This window comes from Neoarius graeffei, chromosome 5 (assembly GCF_027579695.1).
Source record: "Neoarius graeffei isolate fNeoGra1 chromosome 5, fNeoGra1.pri, whole genome shotgun sequence".
Taxonomy (NCBI): domain Eukaryota; kingdom Metazoa; phylum Chordata; class Actinopteri; order Siluriformes; family Ariidae; genus Neoarius; species Neoarius graeffei.
This window is the reverse complement of record NC_083573.1, coordinates 1681914-1707062: the sequence shown is the minus strand read 5'-3', so window position 1 is coordinate 1707062 and position 25149 is coordinate 1681914. Positions and strand designations below refer to the sequence as shown.

The 25149-nt window shown below is 46.6% G+C and overlaps 1 protein-coding gene across 5 annotated transcripts in view; it reads right to left on the bottom strand.

Annotated features, from left to right (window-relative positions):
- Positions 1-281: 281 nt before the first annotated feature.
- Positions 282-25149, bottom strand: part of LOC132886366 (NACHT, LRR and PYD domains-containing protein 12-like) — an 85369-nt gene continuing 60501 nt past the window's right edge. For 4 of the 5 annotated variants that reach the window (XM_060920932.1, XM_060920933.1, XM_060920934.1 and 1 more), the window contains 8 exons: positions 22715-22754; positions 21764-21834; positions 21433-21650; positions 20159-20418; positions 3417-3527; positions 3190-3334; positions 2915-2953; positions 282-2496 (listed from right to left, as the gene is read on the bottom strand). In XM_060920932.1, the coding sequence (XP_060776915.1) occupies positions 2231-2496; positions 2915-2953; positions 3190-3334; positions 3417-3527; positions 20159-20418; positions 21433-21650; positions 21764-21834; positions 22715-22754 (1150 nt within the window). In that variant the 3' untranslated portion in view covers positions 282-2230. Of the gene's footprint in view, positions 2497-2914; positions 2954-3189; positions 3335-3416; positions 3528-20158; positions 20450-21432; positions 21651-21763; positions 21835-22714; positions 22755-25149 lie in introns of those variants that run through there. The other variant, XM_060920936.1, reaches the window with a different exon arrangement.

Genomic DNA, 25149 nt, shown 5'->3' with positions numbered 1-25149 from the left:
TCAAAAATACAACTTGCCTAATAATTCTGCACTCCGTGTAGAAGGAAGCTGTTGAAGGAACATCACAAAATCAAAGATATACGAATGTGTGGCCTTCATGGCAGGTGCGTCCACTGGTCGCGTGCACGTGGCTCTTATAAGGGCCACTTCCGCTCACAGCAACTTTGCACAAGGAAATTGTTTCATCCATGAAACTAACCCTCGTTACACTGCTCATTTTTACTGTATTGTAAAAATCATGACAAAATATGGAGAAAACATCAAAGAATGTAAAGTGAGTATTCAATTGGAAACTGCTTTAATTAGGAAACATTAAAGCATTCCTTTGTGTATATAATCTTCATAAAGGATTTTGTGACAAGATTGCATGAGGAAAACAAACACAAGTAGGTCACCTTGGATGCTGTAGAATCTACACATGAATGACATACATCAATATGGGCCCTCACCGAGATTATAAAACCATGTAATGTTTGGGTCTCTTGAAGTTGCAGGGATCTGCAGTTTACTGCAGGAACTGCAACACGTTTTAAACCGGCTGCATTGTTTTTACATCTTTAGTTTTAAATACATTATGTATACACATTTTCAACCCTGATAGGTTTTGATCTGTCTGTACTGAAGGAGGTTGAATTGACAAAGTACAACCCCGATTCCAAAAAAGTTGGGACAAAGTACAAATTGTACATAAAAATGGAATGCAATAATTTACAAATCTCAAAAACTGATATTGTATTCACAATAGAACATAGACAACGTATCAAATGTTGAAAGTGAGACATTTTGAAATTTCATACCAAATATTGGCTCATTTGAAATTTCATGACAGCAACTTCTGCACTTCTGGATCATGTTTAGATATGGCTTCTTCTTTGAACTATAGAGTTTTAGCTGCCAACAGCAGATGGCACGGTGAATTGTGTTCACAGATCATGTTCTCTGGAAATATTCCTGAGTCCATTTTGTGATTTCCAATACAGAAGCATGCCTGTATGTGATGCAGTGCCATCTAAGGGCCTGAAGATCATGGGCACCCAGTATGGTTTTCCAGCCTTGACCCTTACGCGCAGAGATTCTTCCAGATTCTCTGAATCTTTTGATGATATTATGCACTGTAGATGATGATATGTTCAAACTCTTTGCAATTTTACACTGTCGAACTCCTTTCTGATATTGCTCCACTATTTGTCGGTGCAGAATTAGGGGGATTGGTGATCCTCTTCCCATCTTTACTTCTGAGAGCCGCTGCCACTCCAAGATGCTCTTTTTATACCCAGTCATGTTAATGACCTATTGCCAGTTGACCTAATGAGTTGCAATTTGGTCCTCCAGCTGTTCCTTTTTTGTACCTTTAACTTTTCCAGCCTCTTGTTGCCCCTGTCCCAACTTTTTTGAGATGTGTTGTTGTCATGAAATTTAAAATCACCTAATTTTTCTCTTTAAATGATACATTTTCTCAGTTTAAACATTTGATATGTCATCTATGTTCTATTCTGAATAAAATATAGAATTTTGAAACTTCCACATCATTGCATTCCGTTTTTATTTACAATTTGTACTTTGTCCCAACTTTTTTGGAATCGGGGTTGCATGATAGAGGAATGTCAACCTCTACCACCCAGGAGATTCTGCCTCAAGGATCGATCCGGGAGCAAATAATCACTGACGCAGGCATAGCTGTTCAGAGACGTTCCTCAGTTTACTGTAGGACAAACATGAGTATATGTTCACATTCAGGACATCAGTGGGTGATGGGAATGGGTTACTTCACTGGTTGATACTGTTTTATGAAAGAGAGAGACATTGTGTACCATTACATCACGCATCAGGATTATAATCTAATGAAAGAAGAAAGACATTACTGGCCAAAATAACCTTCCTTAAGTAGAGAGCAGAATGTGAACGAAGATAAATCTCAAGGATTTAACGAACCAAAACAAGTAGCCATCAGAACTGCCTGGGCCAGTTTTAAGCATGTCAAACATATATTTCTATCACTCCATAGATTACAAATAACAAGGAGGTGTCACTTATGGACAGCCTTCAAAACATCATGGTCTATGAACAGTAAGTTCCTGACCACAGGAACATTTTATTTTTTATTTTTTTAACTGCAGTCTGCCATTGGCTAATAGAATTATTCATGAAAGTGACATCATTACAATGGCTGATGTTACTGAGTATAAAAAACCTGACATAAAAATTAATACTACATTGTGACAGTGTTGGATTATTCAAATCCTGACTCCAGGTCATTCACTACAAGAAGCTCCTTCTCCTTCAGGACTTTATAGAATTCTGCTTTGGCAGCTCTTCCTCCTGAGTCGAGAAATCTGTACAATTTCCTCATTTTCTCCTGTGGTGTTGTTGCCTCGTTGAGAACACTGTACATTTCATTGTTGATTATTTTCTTGGTGAGTAGAGTGTCTGCTATTTCCAGTACTGATGCAACTCTCTGTATGAGCGTGTCTCTGTATTTATCCACAAATTCAACACCTTAAAAAAAAAAGGGGGGGGAGATAAACATGAACTTATAACAATGTACACTGCAGGACTCTTTCAACAGAATTCATCCCAAGTTCATCACAAGGACATTTATTTTGACAAATCAAAAGAATTTAAGATCAATAAATTTCATACAAATGTCAGGATCATGGATTGGAAATTATTTATATTTCTAACAATATTTTACACAATATTTAACAAGTTCTTGAAAATAGATTCAAATGTTTGAGAACATACAATGCATAAAAAGTTTGTGGAGTCACAACTTATTTCATGTTTTTCAATCTAATGAATTGTGCTCAGTGGAGCAAAAACAAAATCTCATGTTGCAATGTCCACTTTCTTCTTCTGGAAAAGAGCGTATGAAGTTTAAAGATAAATTATGCAACATTCAGTCAGAAAACCTTACCTTTATCCATTACAACTGGAGCTGCTTCTTGACTATTCACTGAGGAAACATGACAAAAAAAATATTCAGTGCTATGAAACTATAACGTTGCCTGAATTAATATCATAGTAAAGTGAACTGAGAACGACATGTATATGAGAATCCCAGGCCTTATAAACCAGTGGTAAAGGTGAGTGTGAACTTGGAAGGCCTGGAGTGGTCATGTTCTGGGTTGAGTGACAGGCTGAAAGCTACGTTAATATTTTCTGTCAAATTAGAAAACGAAATCTTGGTACCTGAAAGAAAGACCTGACGAGGCTCCCACACCTCCTCACCAATTTCGTCTGAAAGACCTAATGTGAGGACTTCAACCTCCCTCTTAAGGATCACCTCAAATGTGATGTGATAGTTGGGTCCATAGTCACAGACAAATGTCTGAACCTAAGAAAACCAAAGCTAGCTGAATGCACGATTTCAATGTGTTAAGAAATATTATTTCTCCACAAACAAAATTATAGTTTACCTTTGGCTGGGATACATGAGGTTGACAAAGTGGTCTATATTTTTTACCAGGCGTCAGTTCACATATGGAGCTGCATGGAATGTATGTGCTGCACTGGTGTCGTTTCTGCACCTTCGTGGTCAGTAATGAACATTCAAGAAAAATATCTAAGTAAACTTACATTTCAGTGAACTTTAACTGTCAGGTTGCAGGCACTTACGGATCTATGTGCAGGGTATCAAACAGGAAATGTAGCCAAATTGCAAAACTAGAAATCATCGTCACAAAGCAGACAAGGGTCGATCGATCAGCAAACAGGGCATTATAGAGAAGACAAGAGGTGTAGAAGCCAAGAGATAGTGAGGATCAGGAAAGCTAGATGCAGACAGAGGTTGAAAGGATTGGTATGACTGGGTAAGCTCAGAACGATACTTCACAATGACAGTGAGTGTGAGAGAGGCTTAAGCAGCGTGGCTGATTGTGTGTGAATGAGAGACAGCTGTAAATCAATAAGCTGTTGACAGGGGGTGCTGTAGTTTTTGGGCATTGTAGTTCTGAGAAGCCATGTTTGTAGTTCAGTTCAAGCTGTTGCTTTCAACGCCCTTACTGACAGAACCCCCCCCCGAGAAGCTCCCTCTGGTTCCTGGGGCACCCTCTTCCCCTAGGTGCAGGCTTGTCAGGGTGTTGTGGGTGGAACTCTTGTTTTAGAAGATGGTCCAGAATGTCTTTGGCTCCCACCCAGCTTCATTCCTCTGGTCCATAGCCCTCCCAGTCTACCAGATACTTGATTTGTACCCTCTTCTGCATCTGGAATCAAGTATTCTGTTTACCTGGTAGATGGGCTGTCCTTCTAGGCTTAGAGGTGGGTGCTCTTGGACGGGAGCATTCTCTGCAAGAGGACCCTGAATAGCAGGTTTCAGGCAGGAGACATGAAAAGCGGGGGCTATCTGGCTGTGAGGTCGGAGCTCTAGTCTGTCAGAAACTTTGGTGATAGGCCGATGTGGCAGCAGGGGCGTGGCCTACGGTCGATTTGTGAATGGAGGGTGAGGCCAGGGAAGGTGAGTGGCAAAGTCAATGCACCTGTACCTAATTAATGCTGTGTGTCTGTGTTGCAGTGACAGAGGATAGAAAAGGAGGGAGAGAGCAGAGAGAAAGGTGCTCTCCCGACCAGAATATGTGTGTGTGTGTGTGTGTGTTGCGTGTGTGGCTGGGAGAGAGTGAGTGTGTGAAGCTGAAAAGCTACAGAAACAAATAAAATAAAAAGTGTGTGCGTGAACATCAACTCCCGCCTGCCGTGCTCCTGTACTCCACCCACATCAGGGAACTGTTACAGTGGTACTGAAACCTGGGATGTACAGAAGGAAACCACCACATGGAGTCCTCCCCATTCAAAGAGCTCATCCATGCCTTCACTACCACCCAGCAGAACCAGCATCAAGCACTGACCACCCTCTGGAAGGAGCAAGAGCAACGCTTTGAAGCCTTGATGCTGGCCCAGCAGGAAGTTTGCCAGGCATTCCGGCATCTGCTCACGTTGGCAGGGGCTTTGACTGTCACCACGGCAGACCCTCCTCAGGCCACCCTCATGAAGATGGGCCCGCAGGATGATCCGGAAGCTTTCCTCACTCTTTTTGAGCAAGCGGCTGAAACATGGGGGTGGCCACTCAAGCAGTGCGGAGCGTGCCTCCTCCCACTTCTGACTGGTGAGGCACAGCAGCTCCCTGCTGACTGCCGGCTGAGGTATGAATGGACCCTTTATTATCACTGTACCAGTGAAATTGACCATCAACCTGTCCTTACAGAGGGGAACAGGACAGGAAGACAGGGATAAAAAGAAAAAGAAACAGTAATAACATGAGGAGAGATGAGGGAAAAAAAAGAACACCCCCCCCATGCTCCTGTCAGGAGTGCAGTGTGGGAACATTTAAAAAACCTCCGCACACAATAACACAAGTACACTTTAAAACACGGGACTTGAGGGGAGGGAAAGGGCAGGAGGTAGAGGCAACCCAGTGCAAGCAAGCAGCCGTCCACTCCTGCAGCCATGAGGGTGCTGGTCACGCACCCGCTTGTCACACTGGGGATGAAAACGGCGATCACGGAAAGTTGTACAAGGAATGAGAGGAATGCAAGAGCGTCTCCCAGCAGTGACCTTCAGGGGGAAATGTTGTCTCAGCAACGGCCTTAACCGAGGCTGGTGCTGTCTCAGGGAGCCGAATGTCGATAAGATAGAAATTGTTTGGTCTTTCCAGATGCAGTCTTTGCACGTCCACACTGCTCATCCATATCTGTCCATTTCGTCCATTCTGTTCAAATTGGTCTCCAAAATACTTATTCCTTGCAAAACCGAAAGCTTCTCCAAGATAACAACCATATTGTGGTTCAAGTTCTGAATAGCCACAGTCTGAGTGCCGACAGCTTTGCCCACCGCTTCAATCATAACCTGAATTATAATTCAGGTCATAAACAGGTATGCCAACCTGAAGAAAGCCATCCTGCAGCGTGTCAGCCATTCCCCAGAACAACACTGCCAGCACTTCCAGACACTGACGTTGGAGGAGTTCAGCCGGCCATTCACATTCGGCCAACAACTCTGGGACACCTGCTGGCAGTGGCTGTGGTGGAAGACCATGACACCGAAGGGATCGTCGATCTGGTGGCACTGGAATAGTTCACCTCTCAACTTCCGGGAGGAACGGCGGAATGGGTCCAGTGCCATCACCTGGCATCGCGAGAATGAGCCATCGAGTTGGCGGAAGACCATCTGGAGGCGGTTCCGATGGGAGGCGGACGAGGCGCCACTCCTCATATTCCTTCTTTCTCCTTTTCCTCCCTCTCTCCCTTCCCCACCCCATTCCCCCACCACGGAGGCGGCGGCCGGCTCCTCCCCAGCCAGCCCGTTGCACCTGGGTGTACTTCCATCTCCCTCTTCCATGTCTGTGTCTTCTCCCCCTCAGGTGAGTGATGCCCATAACATCAGTGCAGAGGGAAAGCCTGGGCTGGTGTGCTGGCGTGGCAGAGAGCCGGAGCATCTCCTGAGCCAGGGCTCTGCAACAGAGGTGGGAGCTGTGATTTGCATCCCCGATGCACCAGAGACTGCCCCCAATCAGTCTGGAACATACCGCATACCGGTAAGCGTTCAAGGGGATACATATCATGCGTTGGTTGGATTCTGGTTGTAATTAGACCTCAATCCACCAAAGCCTGGTGAGGCATTAGGGAGAGCACAAGCGGTGAAGGTGTTGTGTGTGCAAAGGAATGTTCACAATTATTCTCTAGTGTCTGTCCATATTCTCTTTTGGGGCCAAAAGCATAGAATTAAGGCGGCAGTTAATCCTCGTCTCACCCACTTGCTGATTTTGGGGACTGATTGGCCAGGGTTTCGAACTTTATTGGAATACATAGTAGGGAGTGGGTCCTGCCATAAAACGTCATGGGGGGGATCCCGATGTGGCATTGACTGGAGACGCTGTCACAGAGTTGTCTATGTCATCACCGTGTCAGGACAATACAAGGTGTGAGGAGCAGCCCTCCCCTCCTCCTGCTCTCGGGGCTTCCCTCGAGGATTTCTCTTTTGAGTAGTCACAAGACGAGACACCGTGGCATGCATTTGACCAAGTGAGATAAATCGATGGTCAAACTCTCCAGCCAAATGTGGCATCCGTCTTCCCATACTTTGCAATTATTAAAGATAGACTATCGAGTGACGCAGGACACTCAAACCAGTGAACAAATAACCCAGTTGTTAATCCCCAAGAGCCGTAGCTCACTTTAATCCCATAGCCGGACACTTAGGGCAGGATAAAACACTAGCCCGAATAATGGCTCGGTTCTATTGGCCAGGGATTCGCGGGGACGTTCATCGGTGGTGTATGGTGTGCCGCAAATGCCAATTAGTAAATCTCGCAGCCATTCCAAAAGTGCCTTTGCGACCTCTCCCTCTAATCGAGATCCCCTTTGAAAGAATTGGATTGGATCTTCTTGGGGCATTCGATCCGTCAGCACGAGGATATCACTTTATTTTAGTTCTGATGGACTGCGACGCAATATCTGGAAGCAGTGCCTCTCCACAATATCTCAGCATGCAGTATTGTGGAAGCGCGCTTCCATATTATCTCCCCGGTCAAGATTCCAAAAGAAATCCTGACCGACCAAGGCCCTTTTTTTATGTCACGCACACTGCACGAGCTGCATAGGTTGTTGGAAATTAACTCTATCTGAGCCAGCATTTATCACCCACAAATGGATGGTATATGTAGCAGCGGGGGCGTGGTCAAGCATCGGTTTGTGACTGGAGGGCAGAGTCAGGGAAGGTAAGTGGCAGAATCACTGCACCTGATGTTAATTAATGTGTTTGTGTGTCTTCCCCAATGACCGCGCCCTATTTAAGGAGAGAGAGCGAGAGCAGAGCGAGCTCTCTCCCCAACCACATGACTTGTGTGTGTGTGTGTGCGCGTGTGTGGCTGGGAGAGTTAAAGTTTTGCACTGAAAAGTGAAAATAAAAAGAGTTTTGTGAACTCAGTTCTGGCCTGCCGTCCTTCTGTGCTCCAGCCACCCAGTTTGTATGGAGCACAGAAGGAGAATTTGCGGCAGGCACAAGAACGTCAAGCCCGGCTGTATGATAGAGGTACGCGCCTGAGAGAGTTCACACCGGGAGACAAAGTACTCATATTATTGCCCACGTTGAGTTCGAAATTAGTTGCCAAGTGGCAGGGCCCTTCGAGGTCACACAGCGAGTCGGGGATGTTGACTATGAGGTGAGGTGAACAGATAGGGGCAGGGCCCTACAAATATACTACCTCAACCTATTAAAGCATTTGGAATGAGGGGGCCCCTGTGGTGTTGGCATCGCTAGTTCTGGAGAAGGCAGAGCTGGGGCCGGAAGTAAAAACAACCAAAACCACAACCCAAACCACTCCAGTCTCTTGTGGAGACCATCTCTCACTGGCCCAACTCCCAGAGGGAGCCAAGTTGCAGGAGGAACTTTTTACGTGTTCTCGCCCCTTCCTGGCCGCACCTATCTCATAGCACACCACATTGAAATGCCTCCGGGGGTGGTGGTGTGTAGCCACCTGTACCGCTTACCCGAACACAAAAAAAAGTGGTTCGGGACAAACTCAAGGCCATGCTCGATATGGGCATAATCAAAGAGTCACACAGTGACTGGAGCAGCCAGTGATCCTGGTACCTAAAGCCAACAGGTCAGTCTGATTCTGTGTGGACTATCGAAAAGTCAATGCAGTGTCTAAATTCGACATGTACCCAATGCCTCGCATTGATGAGTTGCTCGATTGGTTAGGTGCGGCTCACTTTTATTCGACACTGGATTTGACAAAGGGATATTGGCAGATCCCCTTGACTCCTCTATCTCGAGAGCAAATGGCTTTTTCCACACTGTTTGGATTACACCAGTTTGTCACGCTTCCTTTTGGGTTGTTGGACTCCCACTATGTTCCAGCAGCTCATGGACAAGATCCTCTGCCCCCACGCCACCTATGCGGCAGCCTACTTAGACGATATAATCATATACAGCAGTGATTGGCCGTTGCATATAGAACACCTTAGGGCCATCCTAGAGTCATTGAGGCAGGCAGGTCTCACAGCCAACCCAAAAAAGTGTGCAATTGGGCAGGTGGAAGCACAGCATCTGGGTTTCCACTTGGGTCATGGGCAGGTATGTCCCCAAATTGACAAGACAGCAGCAGTTGTGGCCTGCACAAGGCCTAAGACCAAAAAGGGGGTGAGACCAAAAAGGCTGCACTGTGTGGGGGGCCACTCTTACACTCCCCTGACTTCTCTCTCCCCATTATTTTGCAGACGGGCACATTGGACAGAGGGCTAGGGACCGTTTTGTCCCAGGAGGTGGAGGGTGAGGAACGCCCCATGCTGTATATCAGCTGCAAGCTCTTGATGCGCAAGAGTAAGTACAGCACCATCAAGAAAGAATGTCTTGCCATCAAGTGGGCGGTCCTCACCCTCCGGTATTACCTGCTTGGGGCACCTTTTCATCCTCTGTTTGGACCACGTGCCCCTCCAGTGGCTCCACCACATGAAAGATGGCAATGCACAGATCACCCATTGGGATCTAGCCCTCCAGCCATTTAAATTCGAGGTGGTCCACAGGCTGGGGGCGCAGATGGTAGTGGCGGACTTCCTGTCCTGTTGGGGGGGAGTCCTCTGCAGGCCGGATGGCTTCCCGACCTGAGTCGGGCAGTGGGGGTATGTGGCAGTGGGGGCATGGCCTAGCTGCGGTTTGTGAATGAAGGGCGGGGCCAGGGAAGGTGAGTGGCAAAGTCAATGCACCTGTGCCGAATTAATGTTGTGTGTCTGTGTTGCAGTGACAGAGAATAGAAAAGATGGGACAGAACAGAGAGAAAGGTGCTCTCCTGACCAGAACATGTGTGTGTGTGTTGCATGTGTGACTGGAAGAGTGCGAGTGTGTGAAGCTGAAAAGCTGTGGAAACAAATAAAATAAAGTGTGTGCGAACATCAACTCCAGCCTGCCGTGCTTCTGTACTCCACCTACATCAGGGAACTGTTACAGCCGAAGTACCTTGTATGGACCAATGTAGCATGCCTGTAGCTGTCTGCATGTGTTGGGTTTTTGAGGTCTCTTGTGGAGACCCATACTCTATCGCCTGGAGAAAATTCTGGATTGCTACTTCTGTGCTTGTCAATGCACTCCTTATATGTGACACTTACAGACTCAATGCGCTGGTGAACCTCCTCCCATATTGTTTGGCTTCACAAGCACCATTCTTCAACTGCTTGTACCTGTGTGGGTGCGTCGTCCCATGGGAACAGGGTGGTTGGTAGCCGAGCATGCACTGAAACAGTGTTAGTTGAGTAGCAGAGTGCTTGAGTGAGTTCTGTGCATACTTGGCCCATGGAATGAATCGGGACCAGTCCCCCGGTTCCTCATGCAGAAAATCCTTAGAAAACACCCAATCTCCTGGTTAGCCCATTTCACCTGGCCATTGGACTGGGGGTGATAGCCAGATGTGAGGCTCACTGAAACTCCTAATCATTCCATGAAACATCCCCATAATCTTGAGATGAACTGGGGACCATGGTTGCTGACAAGGTCCTCTGGGATGCCAAAGTACCTGAATACATACTGAAATAGTAATTCAGCTGTTTTAAATGCAAAGGGGATACCATGGAGCAGAATGAGTCTCAGAGCCTGAGAAAATCTTTCTACAGTTACCATGATGGTAGTGTTACCTTCAGATGGTGGTAGATCCATAATGAAATCAATGGCCAGGTGGGACCAGGGTCTTTAAGGTACAGGGAGGGGACAGAGCTTACCCGTTGGAGGGATTTGTGGAACTTTAGCCTGGGCACACTCAAAACAGGAAGTGATGAACTGGTTGACCAATGTTCGCATGCTCTCCCATCGGTATTTGTGCTTCAGCATTTGCTGAGTTTGTTGGCTGCTTGGATGCCCTGTGGCAGGAGTCACATGTGCCCATGTGACGAGTCTCCCTCGGAGGCGCTTCAGGACATAAAGGAGGCCTGGCAGACAGTTTGCTGGGCTCTCCCGAGGTTGAGAGTTCTTTATTTCTTGATCTAAATCCCAAGTAATGGTCTGGATGAAACATTCAGGTGAGAAAATGGGGTGAGATTCGGGACTATGACTTGACAAGTTGAAGGTTCAGGATAGGACGTCAGCCTTGGTATGCTTGGAACCAGGATGAAAGGAGATCGTGAAATTGAAACGTGAAAAAGAGTGCCCATCTGGCTTGGTGTGGATTAAGTCTCTTGGCCTTCTTGAGATATTCTAAGTTCTTATGGTCAGTCAATATCACAAAGGGATGTGTGGCTCCCTCCAGCCAATGTCTCCACTCCTCAAGGGTGAGCTTGATGGCTAGTAATTCTCTATTCCCAATGTCATAGTTTTTCTCTGCCAATATGAGTTTTCTTGAGAAAAATGCCACCACATGGAGTTTGGGTCTCTCACCAAAACAAGATCTCTCCTACTCCAGTGTCAAAGGCATCTACCTCGACTGTGAATGGCTTGGTCGGGTCAGGGCGTTGCAGGATCGGGGCTGAAGTGAAGGCATTCTTGAGTCGATTGAAGGATTCTTCTGCCAAAGAGTTCCAGTGGAAGTGTTTGTGTCCCTTCTTGAGCAAGGCCATTAGGGGAGAAGCAATGGTACTGAAACCTCAAATAAAGTGATGATAGAAGTTGGTGAAACCTAAGAAACTTTGGCGCTCCTTCACAGATGTGGGTACTGGCTGGGACATGACTGCAGATACCTTGAAGGAGTCCATACTGACTCCCTCTGAGTCAATGACATACCCCAAAAAGGAGATCTGACGCAAGTGGAACTCGCACTTCTCAGCTTTCACATAGAGGTGATTAGCTAACAAGTGTTGGAGAACTGATCTGAAATGTCCCAGACGGCTCTTCTCATCGGGAGAGATGATCAAGATATCATCAATGTATGCTATCACAAACTTGCCCAGCATGTTCCATAGCACACCATTAATAAAACACTGGAATATGCTTGGTGCTGAAGAAAGGCCATAAGGCATTACCCGGCACTCAAAATGGCCAACAGTAGTGCTGAAGGTGGTCTTCCATTTATTGTTCTAAAGTTGAGGGGACCAGTGGAAGAGGATAGGGGTATTTGACAGAGATCTGATTGAATCCCCGAAAGTCTATGTGTTAGGACTGGGACTGTTTTGGCCTCTAGAGGCCGCTGTTATGTTTATCTTGTCATGTTTGTTTTGGCCTCTAGAGGCCGCCACTGTGTTTTGTGTTTGTCTTGATTGCCTGTTTCCTGCCCTGCCCTGTTCCTTAATTAGTGTGTGTATAAATACCCCTCTGTTTGTTCCCTTGTCACGGAGTCTTTATGCTATGCTGTCTAGTGCTAGTTTCCTCTGTCCCACGTATCTTGCCTGTGCCCTTGTGTTTTTGATATTTTTGCTTTCTTTGGACTTTGTACTTTTTTGATCTTCTGAGCATTCAGCATTTTGTCTTTCCTTTTGTTTTTGGACATTTAACCTTTGGATATTTTTATTTTGGTTTATCTTCTGAGCTTTTGGATTTTCTTTTTGTTTTTTCCATTGGATTGTAAATAGTGTAAATAAACTGTTTTTTGATACTCTACTTTCACCTCATGCCTCTGCACTTGAGTCATCCCCCTGGTGGCCTAGTAGGGGTTTGCTGGATTATCACACCAACAACCCGGGTTTGAATCCCAGCAAAACCCTAACAGAAAGACTCCGTCATGACCGACTCAGCAGAGGCTTCTTCAACTGTCTACCCGGCTAACCTTCAGGGAATGATGGCCACGTTAACATGCCTCGGATCCACCATGGACACTCATGAACGGACTCTTGCAAGCCAATGTGAGACCCTTGCTTGCCACGAGGTACTGCTTCAGCAAATTGGGAAAACCCTGGCACAGCTGACTTCTCTGCCCCCATCTCCTCCGCCTGATTCTGCTTCTGCTCCACCATCCGCTCCTGCTCCAGTGCCTCCTGCCATGCTGCCTTCTTCACCTCGCGAACCCAGCCTTCATGCACCACAGAGGTATGACGGCAAGCACAGTGAGTGTCAGGAGTTCCTTACCCAGTGCCAACTCACCTTTGAGCTCCAGCCTACCATCCACACTACGAATGGCCGCAAGATTGCCTTCGTGATAACCTTGTTAGCTGGTAAGGCATGAGCTTGGGCAACAGCCATCTGGCAGAGACAGGGACCCAAGTGCTCTGATTTCCAGCTGTTTACGGAGGAGATGCTTCATGTCTTCGATCAAGCAGACATCAGTAAAGACGCAGCCAGAAAGCTCATGTCCATCCGGCAAGGAGGAAGCGTCGCAGACTACACCATCTCGTTCCGGATGCTCGCAGCAGTAAGTGGATGGAACGAGACTGCCCTGGTTTCAGCCTTTCACCATGGTCTGTCTGACCTCATCAAAGACGGTCTGGCCTCTATCGGATGCCCAAGTGACCTCGAAACACTGATTTCTCATGCCATTCATCTGGAAAACAGGATTAGAGAATGCCGCCAAGTCCTGAGTCTCCCTGGCCTCACTGCCTCAACATGGAGCCCGTCTACCTCCTCCAGTGACTGTCCAGAGCCCATGCAATTTGGCCGTACTCGTCTCTCCGCAGCTGAAAGGGAGCGCAGAAGGAGGAACAAGTGCTGCATCTTCTGTGGCAAGCCTGGCCATTTCCGAGCATCTTGTCCCGAGCTCTTGGGAAAAGGACCGCCCCGTCCAGCCGAGGGAGGGTTGTGACGGGGCCTACCCTCTCTCCCGAACTCCCTGGCCAAGGAGTCTACATTCCGGTCTCCATCTCCTGGGGTGAGTCCGTCCACTCTTGTCAGGCCTTGTTAGACTCCGGGGCAGCTGGAAACTTTATGGATGTTCACTTCGCCCAAAGTATCAATGTCCCGACTGCACCTCTTGAAGTCCCACTGTCTGTGTCTGCCCTGGATGGCCAAGCCTTAGGTGACAGAAGAGTCACCCAAGTAACTTCTCCAGTCTTCCTCCAGTCTCAAGGTCACAAGGAAGAAATATCCCTGCACCTGATTCCTTCACCAGAGTTCCCAGTTATTCTAGGTCTTCCTTGGCTTACCCACCACAACCCTCGTATAGACTGGGTCACTAGCCAGGTTGTGGAGTGGGATCCTGCTTGCTATGCCTCTTGTCTGCTCTCTAGCTCTCCTGTGTCTCCTGTCGAGCCTCCTGATCTCACAGAGTTATCTCAAGTTCCCACAGAGTACTGGGATCTCAAGGAAGTTTTCAGCAAGAGCAGGGCCGCCGTTCTCCCTCCGCACTGTGCCTACGACTGTGCCATTGACTTGCTCCCTGGGACTACCCCTCCTCGTGGCAGACTGTTTTCCCTCTCTCAGCCAGAACGCAAGACCATGGAGGAGTACATCAAGGAAGCCTTGGCCTCTGGGTTCATTCGACCCTCCACCTCACCCGCTGGTGCCGGCTTCTTCTTTGTCGGCAAGAAGGATGGGGGGCTCCGGCCATGTATTGATTACCGGGGTCTGAACAAGATCACTGTACGCAACTGCTATCCCCTTCCGCTGATGTCTACAGCTTTTGATCTGCTCCAAGGCGCCACCGTCTTCACCAAATTGGACTTACGGAACGCATACCACCTCATCCGTATCCGACAGGGAGACGAGTGGAAGACTGCCTTTAACACCCCGTCTGGGCACTACGAGTACCAGGTGATGCCCTTCGGACTCACCAATGCACCAGCTGTTTTTCAGGCCCTAATCAACGACGTCTTGAGGGACATGATTAACCAGTACGTTTTTGTCTACCTTGACAACATCCTAATATTTTTCAAGACTGTGCAGGAGCACCACCAGCATGTCTGCCAGGTTCTCCAGAGGCTGCTACAGAACAATCTGTTCGCTAAGGCCCAGAAATGCGAATTTCATGTTCCCAAGGTCTCCTTTCTGGGTTTTATTGTATGGACAGGCCAACTCCAGATGGATCCAGCCAAGACCCTGGCCGTCCGGGACTGGCCCACCCCCAAGTCCGTCAAAGAGGTTCAGCAGTTCTTAGGATTTGCTAACTTCTACTGCAAGTTTATCAGGAACTTTAGTTCTGTTTCAGCGCCCATATTGGACCTCACCAAAGGGACAGGTGGATCGTATGTCTGGTCCCCTCAGGCAGAAAAGGCGTTCAAAGACTTCAAGCACCGCTTCTGCATGGCACCCATTCTGGTCCTCCCGGACCCTTCGCAACCCTTCATCGTCGAGGTGGATGCCTCGGACAGCGGCGTCGGCGCGGTCCTCTCTCAACGCTCGGAAGGAAGGTTGCACCCCTGCACATACTTCTCCCACTGCCTGAGTTCTGCGGAGTCCCAGTATGACGTGGGGGATTGAGAACTGCTAGCAGTTAAAATGGCCCTTGAGGAGTGGAGGCACTGGCTGGAAGGAGTGCAACATCCATTTTTGGTCTGGACAGACCACAAGAACCTGGAGTACCTCCAGCAAGCAAAGAGACTCAATCCACGATAGGCTAGGTGGGCCTTGTTTTTCAGTCGGTTCGACTTTACCCTATCATACCGCTCCGGCTCCAAAAACACCAAACCTGACGCGCTTTCCAGGCTGTTCGCTCCCACCAACAGGGAGAGCGAAGTTGGTCCTATTATCCCTGTGTCCCGGATTGTGGCCCCTGTCCGCTGGGGTATTGAGGAGGCTGTCCGATGAGCCGAACGCCAGGACCCCGGTCCTGGGATGGGGCCACTGGGCCTCTTGTACGTCCCACATCAAGCCCCGGCCAAGGTTCTCCAGTGGGGTCACTCATCCCCTCTCACCGCCCACCCGGGAGCTCGAAGGACTCTGGACTTTTTAAGAAGACGCTTCTGGTGGCCAAGCATGGAGAAGGAAGTGAGGTCATTCGTCCTTTCCTGTGAGGTGTGCACCAGAAGCAAGAACCCACAACAGCATCCCCAGGGCCTCCTGCATCCTCTGACCATTCCCCGGTGTCCCTGGTCCCACGTGGCAGTCGACTTCATCAAGGATCTCCCTGAGTCACAAGGTAATACTGTCATTTTGGTCACAGTTGACAGATTCTCCAAGGCCTGCCACTTTTTACCACTGTGCAAGCTCCCTTCTGCTCTTGAAACAGCTAAACTATTGTTTAATCACGTCTTCCGAGTCTTTGGTCTCCCACAGGATAGCGTCTCTGACCGGGGGCCCCAGTTCTCCTCCCGAGTGTGGCACGGGTTTTGCAAGCTCATCGGAGCCACTGCCAGCCTCTCCTCTGGGTTCCACTCACAGTCCAATGGCCAGACGGAGAGGCTCAACCAGGACCTGGAAACCACCCTGCAAGGCCTGGCTATGGATAACCCTACATCGTGGAGCACCTGGCTGCCATGGGCAGAGTACGCACACAACACCCTGCAGTCATCAGCCACCAAGCTGTCACCATTCCAGTGCCAATTCGGGTTCCAGCCACCTCTGTTTCCGGACCAGGAGGAGGATCCGGGGGTGCCCTCGGTCAACCAATATGTGAGACGGTGTCGCAAGACCTGGAGCAAGGTCAGGAAGACCCTCATCCAGACCTCCAGAACCAACCAGACTCAGGCCAACCGCCATAGAAGACCTGCCCACGCTTTCCGCCCTGGGCAGCGGGTTTGGCTGTCCACCAAGGACCTTCCGCTGCAGATGGAGAACCGCAAGCTTGCTCCTCGCTACATTGGCCCCTTCAAGGTGGTGCGCAGGGTGAACCCTGTCGCCTACCGGCTCCAGTTGCCCTGGACTCTGAGGATCAACCCCACATTCCATGTTTCCCTGTTGCGGCCCATACTGACATCCACATATGCCCCTGCCCCTAGGAATCCCCCACCCCCCGCATCTTCCAGGGTCAGACTGTGTTCACTGTGCATCGCCTGCTTGACTCCCGCCGGGTCCGCGGCGGGCTTTAATATCTGGTAGACTGGGAGGGCTATGGCCCTGAGGAACGCTGCTGGGTCCCCGCCCAGGACATTTTAGATAAAGGACTTTGCCGGGACTTCCATTCGGCCCATCCGGATCGCCCTGGGAACATCAGGAGACGCTCCTAAAGGTGGGGGGTCCTGTTAGGACTGGGACTGTTTTGGCCTCTAGAGGCCGCTGTTATGTTTATCTTGTCATGTTTGTTTTGGCCTCTAGAGGCCGCCACTGTGTTTTGTGTTTGTCTTGATTGCCTGTTTCCTGCCCCACCCTGCTCCTTAATTAGTTTGTGTATAAATACCCCTCTGTTTATTCCCTTGTCACAGAGTCTTTATGCTATGTTGCCTAGTGCTAGTTTCCTCTGTCCCACGTATCTTGCCTGTGCCCTTGTGTTTTTGATATTTTTGCTTTCTTTGTACTTTGTACTTTTTTGATCTTCTGAGCGTTCAGCATTTTGTCTTTCCTTTTGTTTTTGGACATTTAACCTTTGGATATTTTTATTTTGGTTTATCTTCTGAGCTTTTTGATTTTCTTTTTGTTTTTTCCATTGGATTGTAAATAATGTAAATAAACTGTTTTTTGATACTCTACTTTCGCCTCACGCCTCTGCACTTGAGTCATCCCCCTGGTGGCCTAGTGGGGGTTTGCTGGATTATCACACCAACAACCCGGGTTTGAATCCCAGCAAAACCCTAACACTATGCAAGATTGAAGACCTCCAGCTTTTTTCTCCACAAAGAAGAACCCCGCTGATGCTGGTGACTTTGATGGACGTGTGTATCTTGCTTGAGGGCCTCTTGAATGTACTCCTCCATGTCAGTCTGTTCCTTCTGAGAAAGGGGATAAATACAACTGCGTGGAGGTGATGTACCTGGCAGAAGATCGGTGCCACAGTTCTATGGACGATGTGGTGGTAGGCCACAAGCCTTACCCTTGCTAAAGACTTCTTTCAGGTCAGAATAACACTCGGGAACATTCTCCATAGAATCAGGCTGTGGACTCTCTACTGAAGTAAAGGAGAGACAGAGTTGGGGACATAGAAGACAGTTCTGAAAACATGTGGATGAACACTGGAGGATCTCCTTATTCTGCCATGAGATTAGTGGATCGTGAAGCTGTAGCCAAGGATATCCCAGGATGATATTGTGGTTAATGGTGTTGGTTACATGGAGAGAAATGAGTTCAGAATGAAGTGCTCCCACTTGAATACGTCTGGGAGCGGTGCGAGTAGGAACGAAACTATCCCGTATTTGTCGTCCGTCGATGGTCCTGAAGTTGAGTGGACTTTGCAGATGGGTTGTGGGCAGGTTGAACTTCTGGATGATCGAGCAATTCACAAAATCCCCCTCCACCCCTGAGTCCACAAAGGCAGATAGCACGTGTGTTGAAGATGCCAGTTTCAGCAATCCAGGTATTTTAAAATACTGAGTTGAATTTTCTTACAGGACTCAGCGAATTGGGAGTAGTCTCAGCTGGGCTGGTGCAAGGTGGGCGAACGGGATACTGCGTGATGAGATGATCTGAACTCCCACAATAGAAACAGAGCCTCTCCTCATTCTCTCTCATTCGGAGCGTTTCAAATGGGTATGTGAAACCACCATAGATGTAGAGGCATCAGAATGCTGAACAGGTCTGGTGTCCTCTTTGAGAGAGGGCTGATTGGAGAGTAGATAATCCAGTCAAATTGCTCCATCAATGATGGAGTCCAAGGTAAGGTGTTCATCTCTACACGCCAGTTCGCTAAGAATTTTTGGGTGAAGACCTTGGCGAAACACTGCCCTTAAAGCCAGCTCATTCCATACACTGGCTGCTGCTAGAGTTCTGAAATCCAGGGCATATTCTATGACTCCCCTAGCACCTTGTGTGATGGGAAGTAAACTCTTGCTGACTTCAATCCCCTCAGGTTCATGATCAAATATCTGTTTGAATAATTTGAGGAAATGTTCATAGGATGTTGTGTGCTCCTCTCCATTTCTCCATACTGCACTAGCCCACTGTAGCGCTTTGTTAACCTTCTTTTGTTTTTCACTGGCAGTCTTACTTTCTTCAGAGATGTTAGGCATGCCTGAGAAGTACAAGGAGCACTGAAGTAGAAATCCCTTGCAATGCTGAGCATCCCTGGCAGATTTCTCCAGAATGGGGAGCCGATAAGCAGGACTGGGAGAAGCTTCACAGCACGTTAGGAGGGCCTGCAGCACCGCAGCTGCTACCTGTGCCATCCTGGTGTGGAGGTCTGCAAGCATCTGTTGGTGTTCTCCTTAGATGCATCCCTGAGTACTCAGAGGAGTTTGTTTTGCCTCCTCTGCTGCATCCATCGAGGCGAAGTATCCTGTCAGGTTCAAGGCACTTATAGATGTATGTGCAGGAGAGAGCGGGGTAGCAAACAGGAAACATAGCCAAATCACAAAACTAGAATCGTAGTCACAAAGCAAGCAAGGGTCAGTTGATCAGCAAACAGGGCAATATAGAGAAAACAAGAGGCAGAGAAGCAAAGAGATAGCGAGGATCAGGAAAACGAGAGGCAGACAGTGATGGAAAGGCTTGGTATGACTGGGTAAACTCTGAATGATACTTCCCAATGACAGTGAGTGTGAGAAACACTTAAGTAGCATGGCTGATTGTGCATGAATGAGAGACAGCTGTAATCAAGAAGTCGGTGACAGGGGGCGCTATTGTTCTTGGGCGTTGTAGTTCTGAGAAGCCATGTTTGTAGTTCGGTTAAAGCTGTCGCTCTCAATGCCCTTACTGACGTTAACTTAATGATTGAAAAAAGAAAATTAAAAATATCCCACATTTGATAGTTTGGTAGAAACTGTGTTCATCAAAAAGAAAAAAAACCCTGAAACTTCACATGTGAACACCATCTGGAATAAATTAAATGAACACTAAAATGCTCATTAAAATAAATACATTGATAAAGGTGGGTTTGTAGATTACCTCTTCAACTGGCAATTTCACAAGTGTGTGATGAATAAAGTTGTGCTTTCTTTCTGTCTTTCTCTGTTATTTTCGAACTGACCTTCATTCTTCTGACTCTGATTTCCCTACTCTTCGTTTACTCTTTTGTCTCTTCCCTATAACGTTGTTCGCCAATCACCTGACCCACATTTGTTCCATGAATCTGATTCTCGTCTCATGTTTCAGCTTTGTTACCATCTTCTCAACAATGATCTTCTGCGTTTACATCCCTAAGTGCCTTCACCGTGACATTGGTAAAAATTGGGTTCATCATAAAGAAAAGAAAAACTGAAACTTCACATGTGAACACCATCTGGAATAAATTGAATGCCAACACTAAAATGCTAATTAAAATAAATATGTTGAGAAAGGTGGGTTTGTAGATTACCTCTTCAACTGGCACATTTCCTGGCAACAAGTGAATGTCCAGTTTTCTCCTCCTTTCCTTCATTCCAATCATTTCTTTGGAGAAGAGAAGGACTTGGGCACTGATGGGGTTTTCCCCAAAGATCCTTTTTATAATCAGGCCAAACAAGGAAAGACCTTGGACTTCCAAGATCACGTGTGTGTTTGTTATTTTCAGGGGCTGAATGATCTCCACATTACCCTCAATGAAATGTGCCACAGCCAGTTCGATCTGATTGCGATCTAGAACATATACAGTGCTGCTGAGAAGGAACTGAGGGGTAAAAGCCAAGATCCAGCAGATATACCCAAATATCTTTATACAAGTTATTTTTCCAATTATTATGGTGTGTATGGTGTCATTAGATCCTCCGATGAGCAAAAACATGATGACCACTGACAGAGAAAGTAAATGCTGTTGATTATCTCATAACAGCAGTGCATGTCAAGGTCAGGGATATATTACACAATGAGTAAACAGTCTGGTCTCATGGTCAACATGTTGAAGGTGAGAGAAACTGTAAGGTGTAAAGACCAGAGTGATTTTGACAATGGTCAGATCTTTGGAGCTACAGTAGATGGTTAGAGTATCTCCAAAATAGCGAGACTTGTGGGGTGCATCTGGCCAGAAGTGGTGTGAACCTCCTGAGAGTGGTCTGAGGAGGGATGAATCATGAACCGCCAACAGGTTGCTGGGCACCCAAGGCTCATTGGTGCCTGAGGACAACAAAGGCTATTCCATCTGGTCTGAACCAACAGATGGGCTACTGTGGCATAAGTCACAGAATATTTTAATGATGGTTCCTGAAGGAACGTGTCACAACACCCTGCTGTGTATGGGGCTGCGTAGCTTCAGACCTGCCAGAGTGCTCGTGCTCAGCCCTGTCCTCTGGCAAAAGCACCCACAAGGAGTACACAAGCACCAGAACTGGACCTTGAACCAACAGAAGATGGTCGTTCCATTTTCTTTGACATCACGCGGCTTTGGCAGTGTATTAGGCATATTAGTGGTCATCATGTTTTGGCTCATTAGCATATTTTACAATATTGTTCATTGATTACATTACAAGTGCACACATGGGTGATTTTAAAAATGAATAAGTAGAAAAACACACACAAAAAAAAGGATTCCCACTTTTTATGGATATGTTTCAGTTGGATTACTGTTTCACTCCCATTTCACGTTATTCTCACAGATAACTCTACATTTCTCTTTGATTATATCGATGATAAACATGGAACTCAAAATGATCTCACCTGTTTGTATCTCGCAGTGTGGGAAATGCAGATAAAGAATTGAACCTTCTGAGCAGTTGATGTTGTACAGGGGTCCTGCAGGCTGGAATTGGCCCAGGCCCTGCAACTGACCGTTATCCCAGGACACGATTGTGTACAGCACTTCCCCATTCTCTTTCATCTCAAAGCCAAGGTTGGTCAATTTGCAGTGAAACTGACCAGCACGAGAGCAACGAAATCTGCAGAGTAAAATACAAAAAGGACAGTAAAAACACAAAAATCTGGTTTACTTTTTAACATCAATAATTAAGCAGATTTTTATGAAGGACAGAATAAAATATGCCTGAGGTACCTGTATGCACCGCTGTCATCACCGTGTTTCACTAATTCAGGGATGAATACCTCTGTGATGACTGAATGCTTCTGAACAGGAGAAAACGTTCATCATACAGATACACATACAGAGATGAATAATTATTCTGTGGTGCCAATGAGCCTACAAACATGAAGACTCAAAAATAGTGCACTTGAGACCAAAAGTTTACATACATGCAAATATCAATGTTTTTTTCCAAAAGAGATAATTTCAAAATAATAGCTAAGAAGCAGCTTTTATTTCCTGTATCAGATTTTCAGTTTGTTTGAAGTTTACATCCACTTTATTACCATTTGGTGGCTGGTATAACTCAGTGAGGTTTATGGGCCTCTTTGCTTAGATACAAGTTTTCAGTTCAGACCACAGATGTTTTATTGAATCCAGGTCTGGGCTTTGTGATAGCCACTCCAATATTTTCACTTTGTTGTCTATATAGCATTTTGTGATCATTTGGACATACAGTATGCTTAGAATCGATGTCCAGCTGGAAGACCTAGTTGTGGCCAAATTTTAACTTTCTGGCTGATGTCTTGAAATGTTACTTCATTATTTCTAGATAGTCCTCCTTCATGATGATGTCCATTTTCTGAGGTGCACCAGTCTCTTTTCCAAGAAAACACCCCACAGCATGATGCAGCCAACCCCATGCTTCTCAGTAAGGATGGTATTCTTCTTTTTAAAAGTGTCGTCATTTTCCATCCATAGAGAGTGCTGATTTAATCCAGCCAACCAGTATTTTCAGTTTGTTTGTTTGTTTGTTTGTTTCACCTACACCATACTGCTATAATACTGGTATAATTCATTTTAAAAGCCTTATCCTTTTCCCTTCATACAGAGTGCTGATTAATTACAGCCAACCAATATTTTCTGTTTGTTTGTTTCACCTACACCCTACCAATAAACCTTATTTAAAGAACATGACATTACCTGCTCTCTGTTCTCCTGCTGCAACTTCTGGTTTTGTTCACTGTTTAAAAACAGATCAACAAGATGATAATTATGAACAGGTCCATAAATATTTGGATCGTGAAAGTCTTATTTTACTGTTATTTTAGCTGTCAACCACAAGGTATAAGACTTGAAATTAAAAATGAAGTTCATAGCACAGATTTTCAGCTTTAATTTGAGGATATTTGCAGACTGAAGGACTGTGTGTCAGACACCATTCTTTGCAGCACAGGGGCTCCTCAGGGGACAGTCCTGGCCCCATTTCTGTTCACACTTTACACTGCAGACTCTAGACACAATACAACTTCCTGTCATCTACAAAATTTCTCTGATGACTCTGCTATTGTGGGCTATATCCTCGATGGCGATGATGGTGAGTACAGAGAACTGACAAGGAACTTTGTGGACTGGTGACAACAGAACTCCCTCCAGATCAATACAAGTAAAACCAAGGAACTGGTGGTGGATTTCCACAGGACAAGGTTCTCTTCACCTACCCCAGTGAACATTCAGGGAAAGGACATTGAGATTGTTAGGAGCTACAAGTACCTGGGTGTTCATCTGAACAATAAACTGGACGGGACTGATCACACACACGCCCTGTACAAGAAAGGCCAGAGCAGACTCCACCTGCTGAGGAGGCTCAGGGCCTTTGGAGTTCAAGGTCCACTTCTGAACTCTTTATGACTCTGTGGTGGCATCAGCCATATTCTATAGAGTTGTCTGTTGGGGAAGCAGTATCACAACAGCAGAGAGGAAAAAGCTGAACACCTCCCATCCACTGCAGGAGACAGTAGCAGCACTGGGCAGCTCCTTCAGTGACCGGCTCCTCCATCTGCGGTGTGTTAAGGAGAGATACAGCAGCTCCTTCCTCCCTACTGCTGTGAGACTGTACACCCAGCACCTCACCAAGCACAGCACCAGTCACTCCTCACAATAATGAACAATACTGTCCAGATCACTTCTACATCCATAGAAACCTCTCTGAATGTATACTGTGTGCACTGACAATCAGCATCAGTACTTGACAGCGAGCTGCTAACTGCACATGGTTAAAATGTCTCTTGTGCAATAAACCGACTTATTTGTGCAATACTATCTGGGTAATACTGGTAATAATACCTGTGCAATACTTACACGTGCAATACCACCTTTGTAATACACTTATGTTAACTATATCTGCAAACCTGTTCATTTATGCAAATTTGTGATTTTTTTCCATCTCTAAATTTGTAGTTTATTTCTTATATTATATATCCTTTTCTGTATCCTTAGTACTTTTGCACTACTCCTTCACTGCCTTATCTTTTTCTTTTTATATATTTTGCTTCTGTAACAATATAAATTTCCCCTTGTGGGATAATAAAAGGTTCTCTTAGGCAGCTGGGCCATAGAAGGTTCACGCTGCACGCTGCATGCTGCACGCTTCACGCTACACGCGTGTAAAGAAAAGTGGACAAACGTAGCATGACTTGCTCTGGGCCATAGAACGGCGTTCACGTTGCACGCTGCACGCTGCACACTTCACGCGTGAAGCATGAAATGAACATGCACACTTTTTTCTAGGCGTGAAGACGGAAATTCCAGTCAATGCATGCGGTCACCGCCGCGCCAGCCAATCAGAACGGGTCTAGGGAGATAACGCTATGCTTTCAGGGGAAAACTTCAGAAAAAATATAATTGAATGGTATAATTGAAAAATAGTTCTTCATCGGGATTGTCAAGCAGATTATAGAATGTTCGGTGAAATTCACCACGGGTTTCTCTCAGAAGGAAGTGTTCTCGGCTCCAAATTCTGTTCCTTTTTCTCTTCCTCTGTCTCAGTAAAAGCAGAATGAGGCAATCGTCGTCATCCGAAGAGTCCATATTGTTGGTTACTCGGTCAAAGTAGAACAGACGCAACACGTGAACATCCAAGCATGAAGTTTAATGGCCCAGGGTCCGGTTCTTCACGTGAACGTGTAGCGTGCAGCGTGCAACATGCAGCGTGAACCTTCTATGGCCCAGCAGCCTTATATCTTATCTACATCCAAATCAAGTGAACAATGGAGGAATTAAAGCATTTTTGTATCCAAAATTACTGGAAAATGAATACCATACACTCATTTTCAATACTTGGTAGCAAATCCTGTGCTGAAAATGACTGCCTGAAGTCTGGAACCCATATTCATCACCAGATGCTGGGTTTCTTCCCTGGTGATGCTCTGGCAGGCCTTTACTGAAGTTGTATTTAGTTCCTGATTGTTCTTGGGGGCATTTTGTCTTCAGTTTTACTTTTAGCAAGTGAAATGCATGCTCAGTGAGATTCAGGTTGAGTGATTGTCTTGGCCATTGCAAAACATTCCAGTTCTCGGTCTGAAGAAGCATTGGGTTGCTTTTGAAGTATGCTTTGGCTCATTGCCCATTTGCCCTTT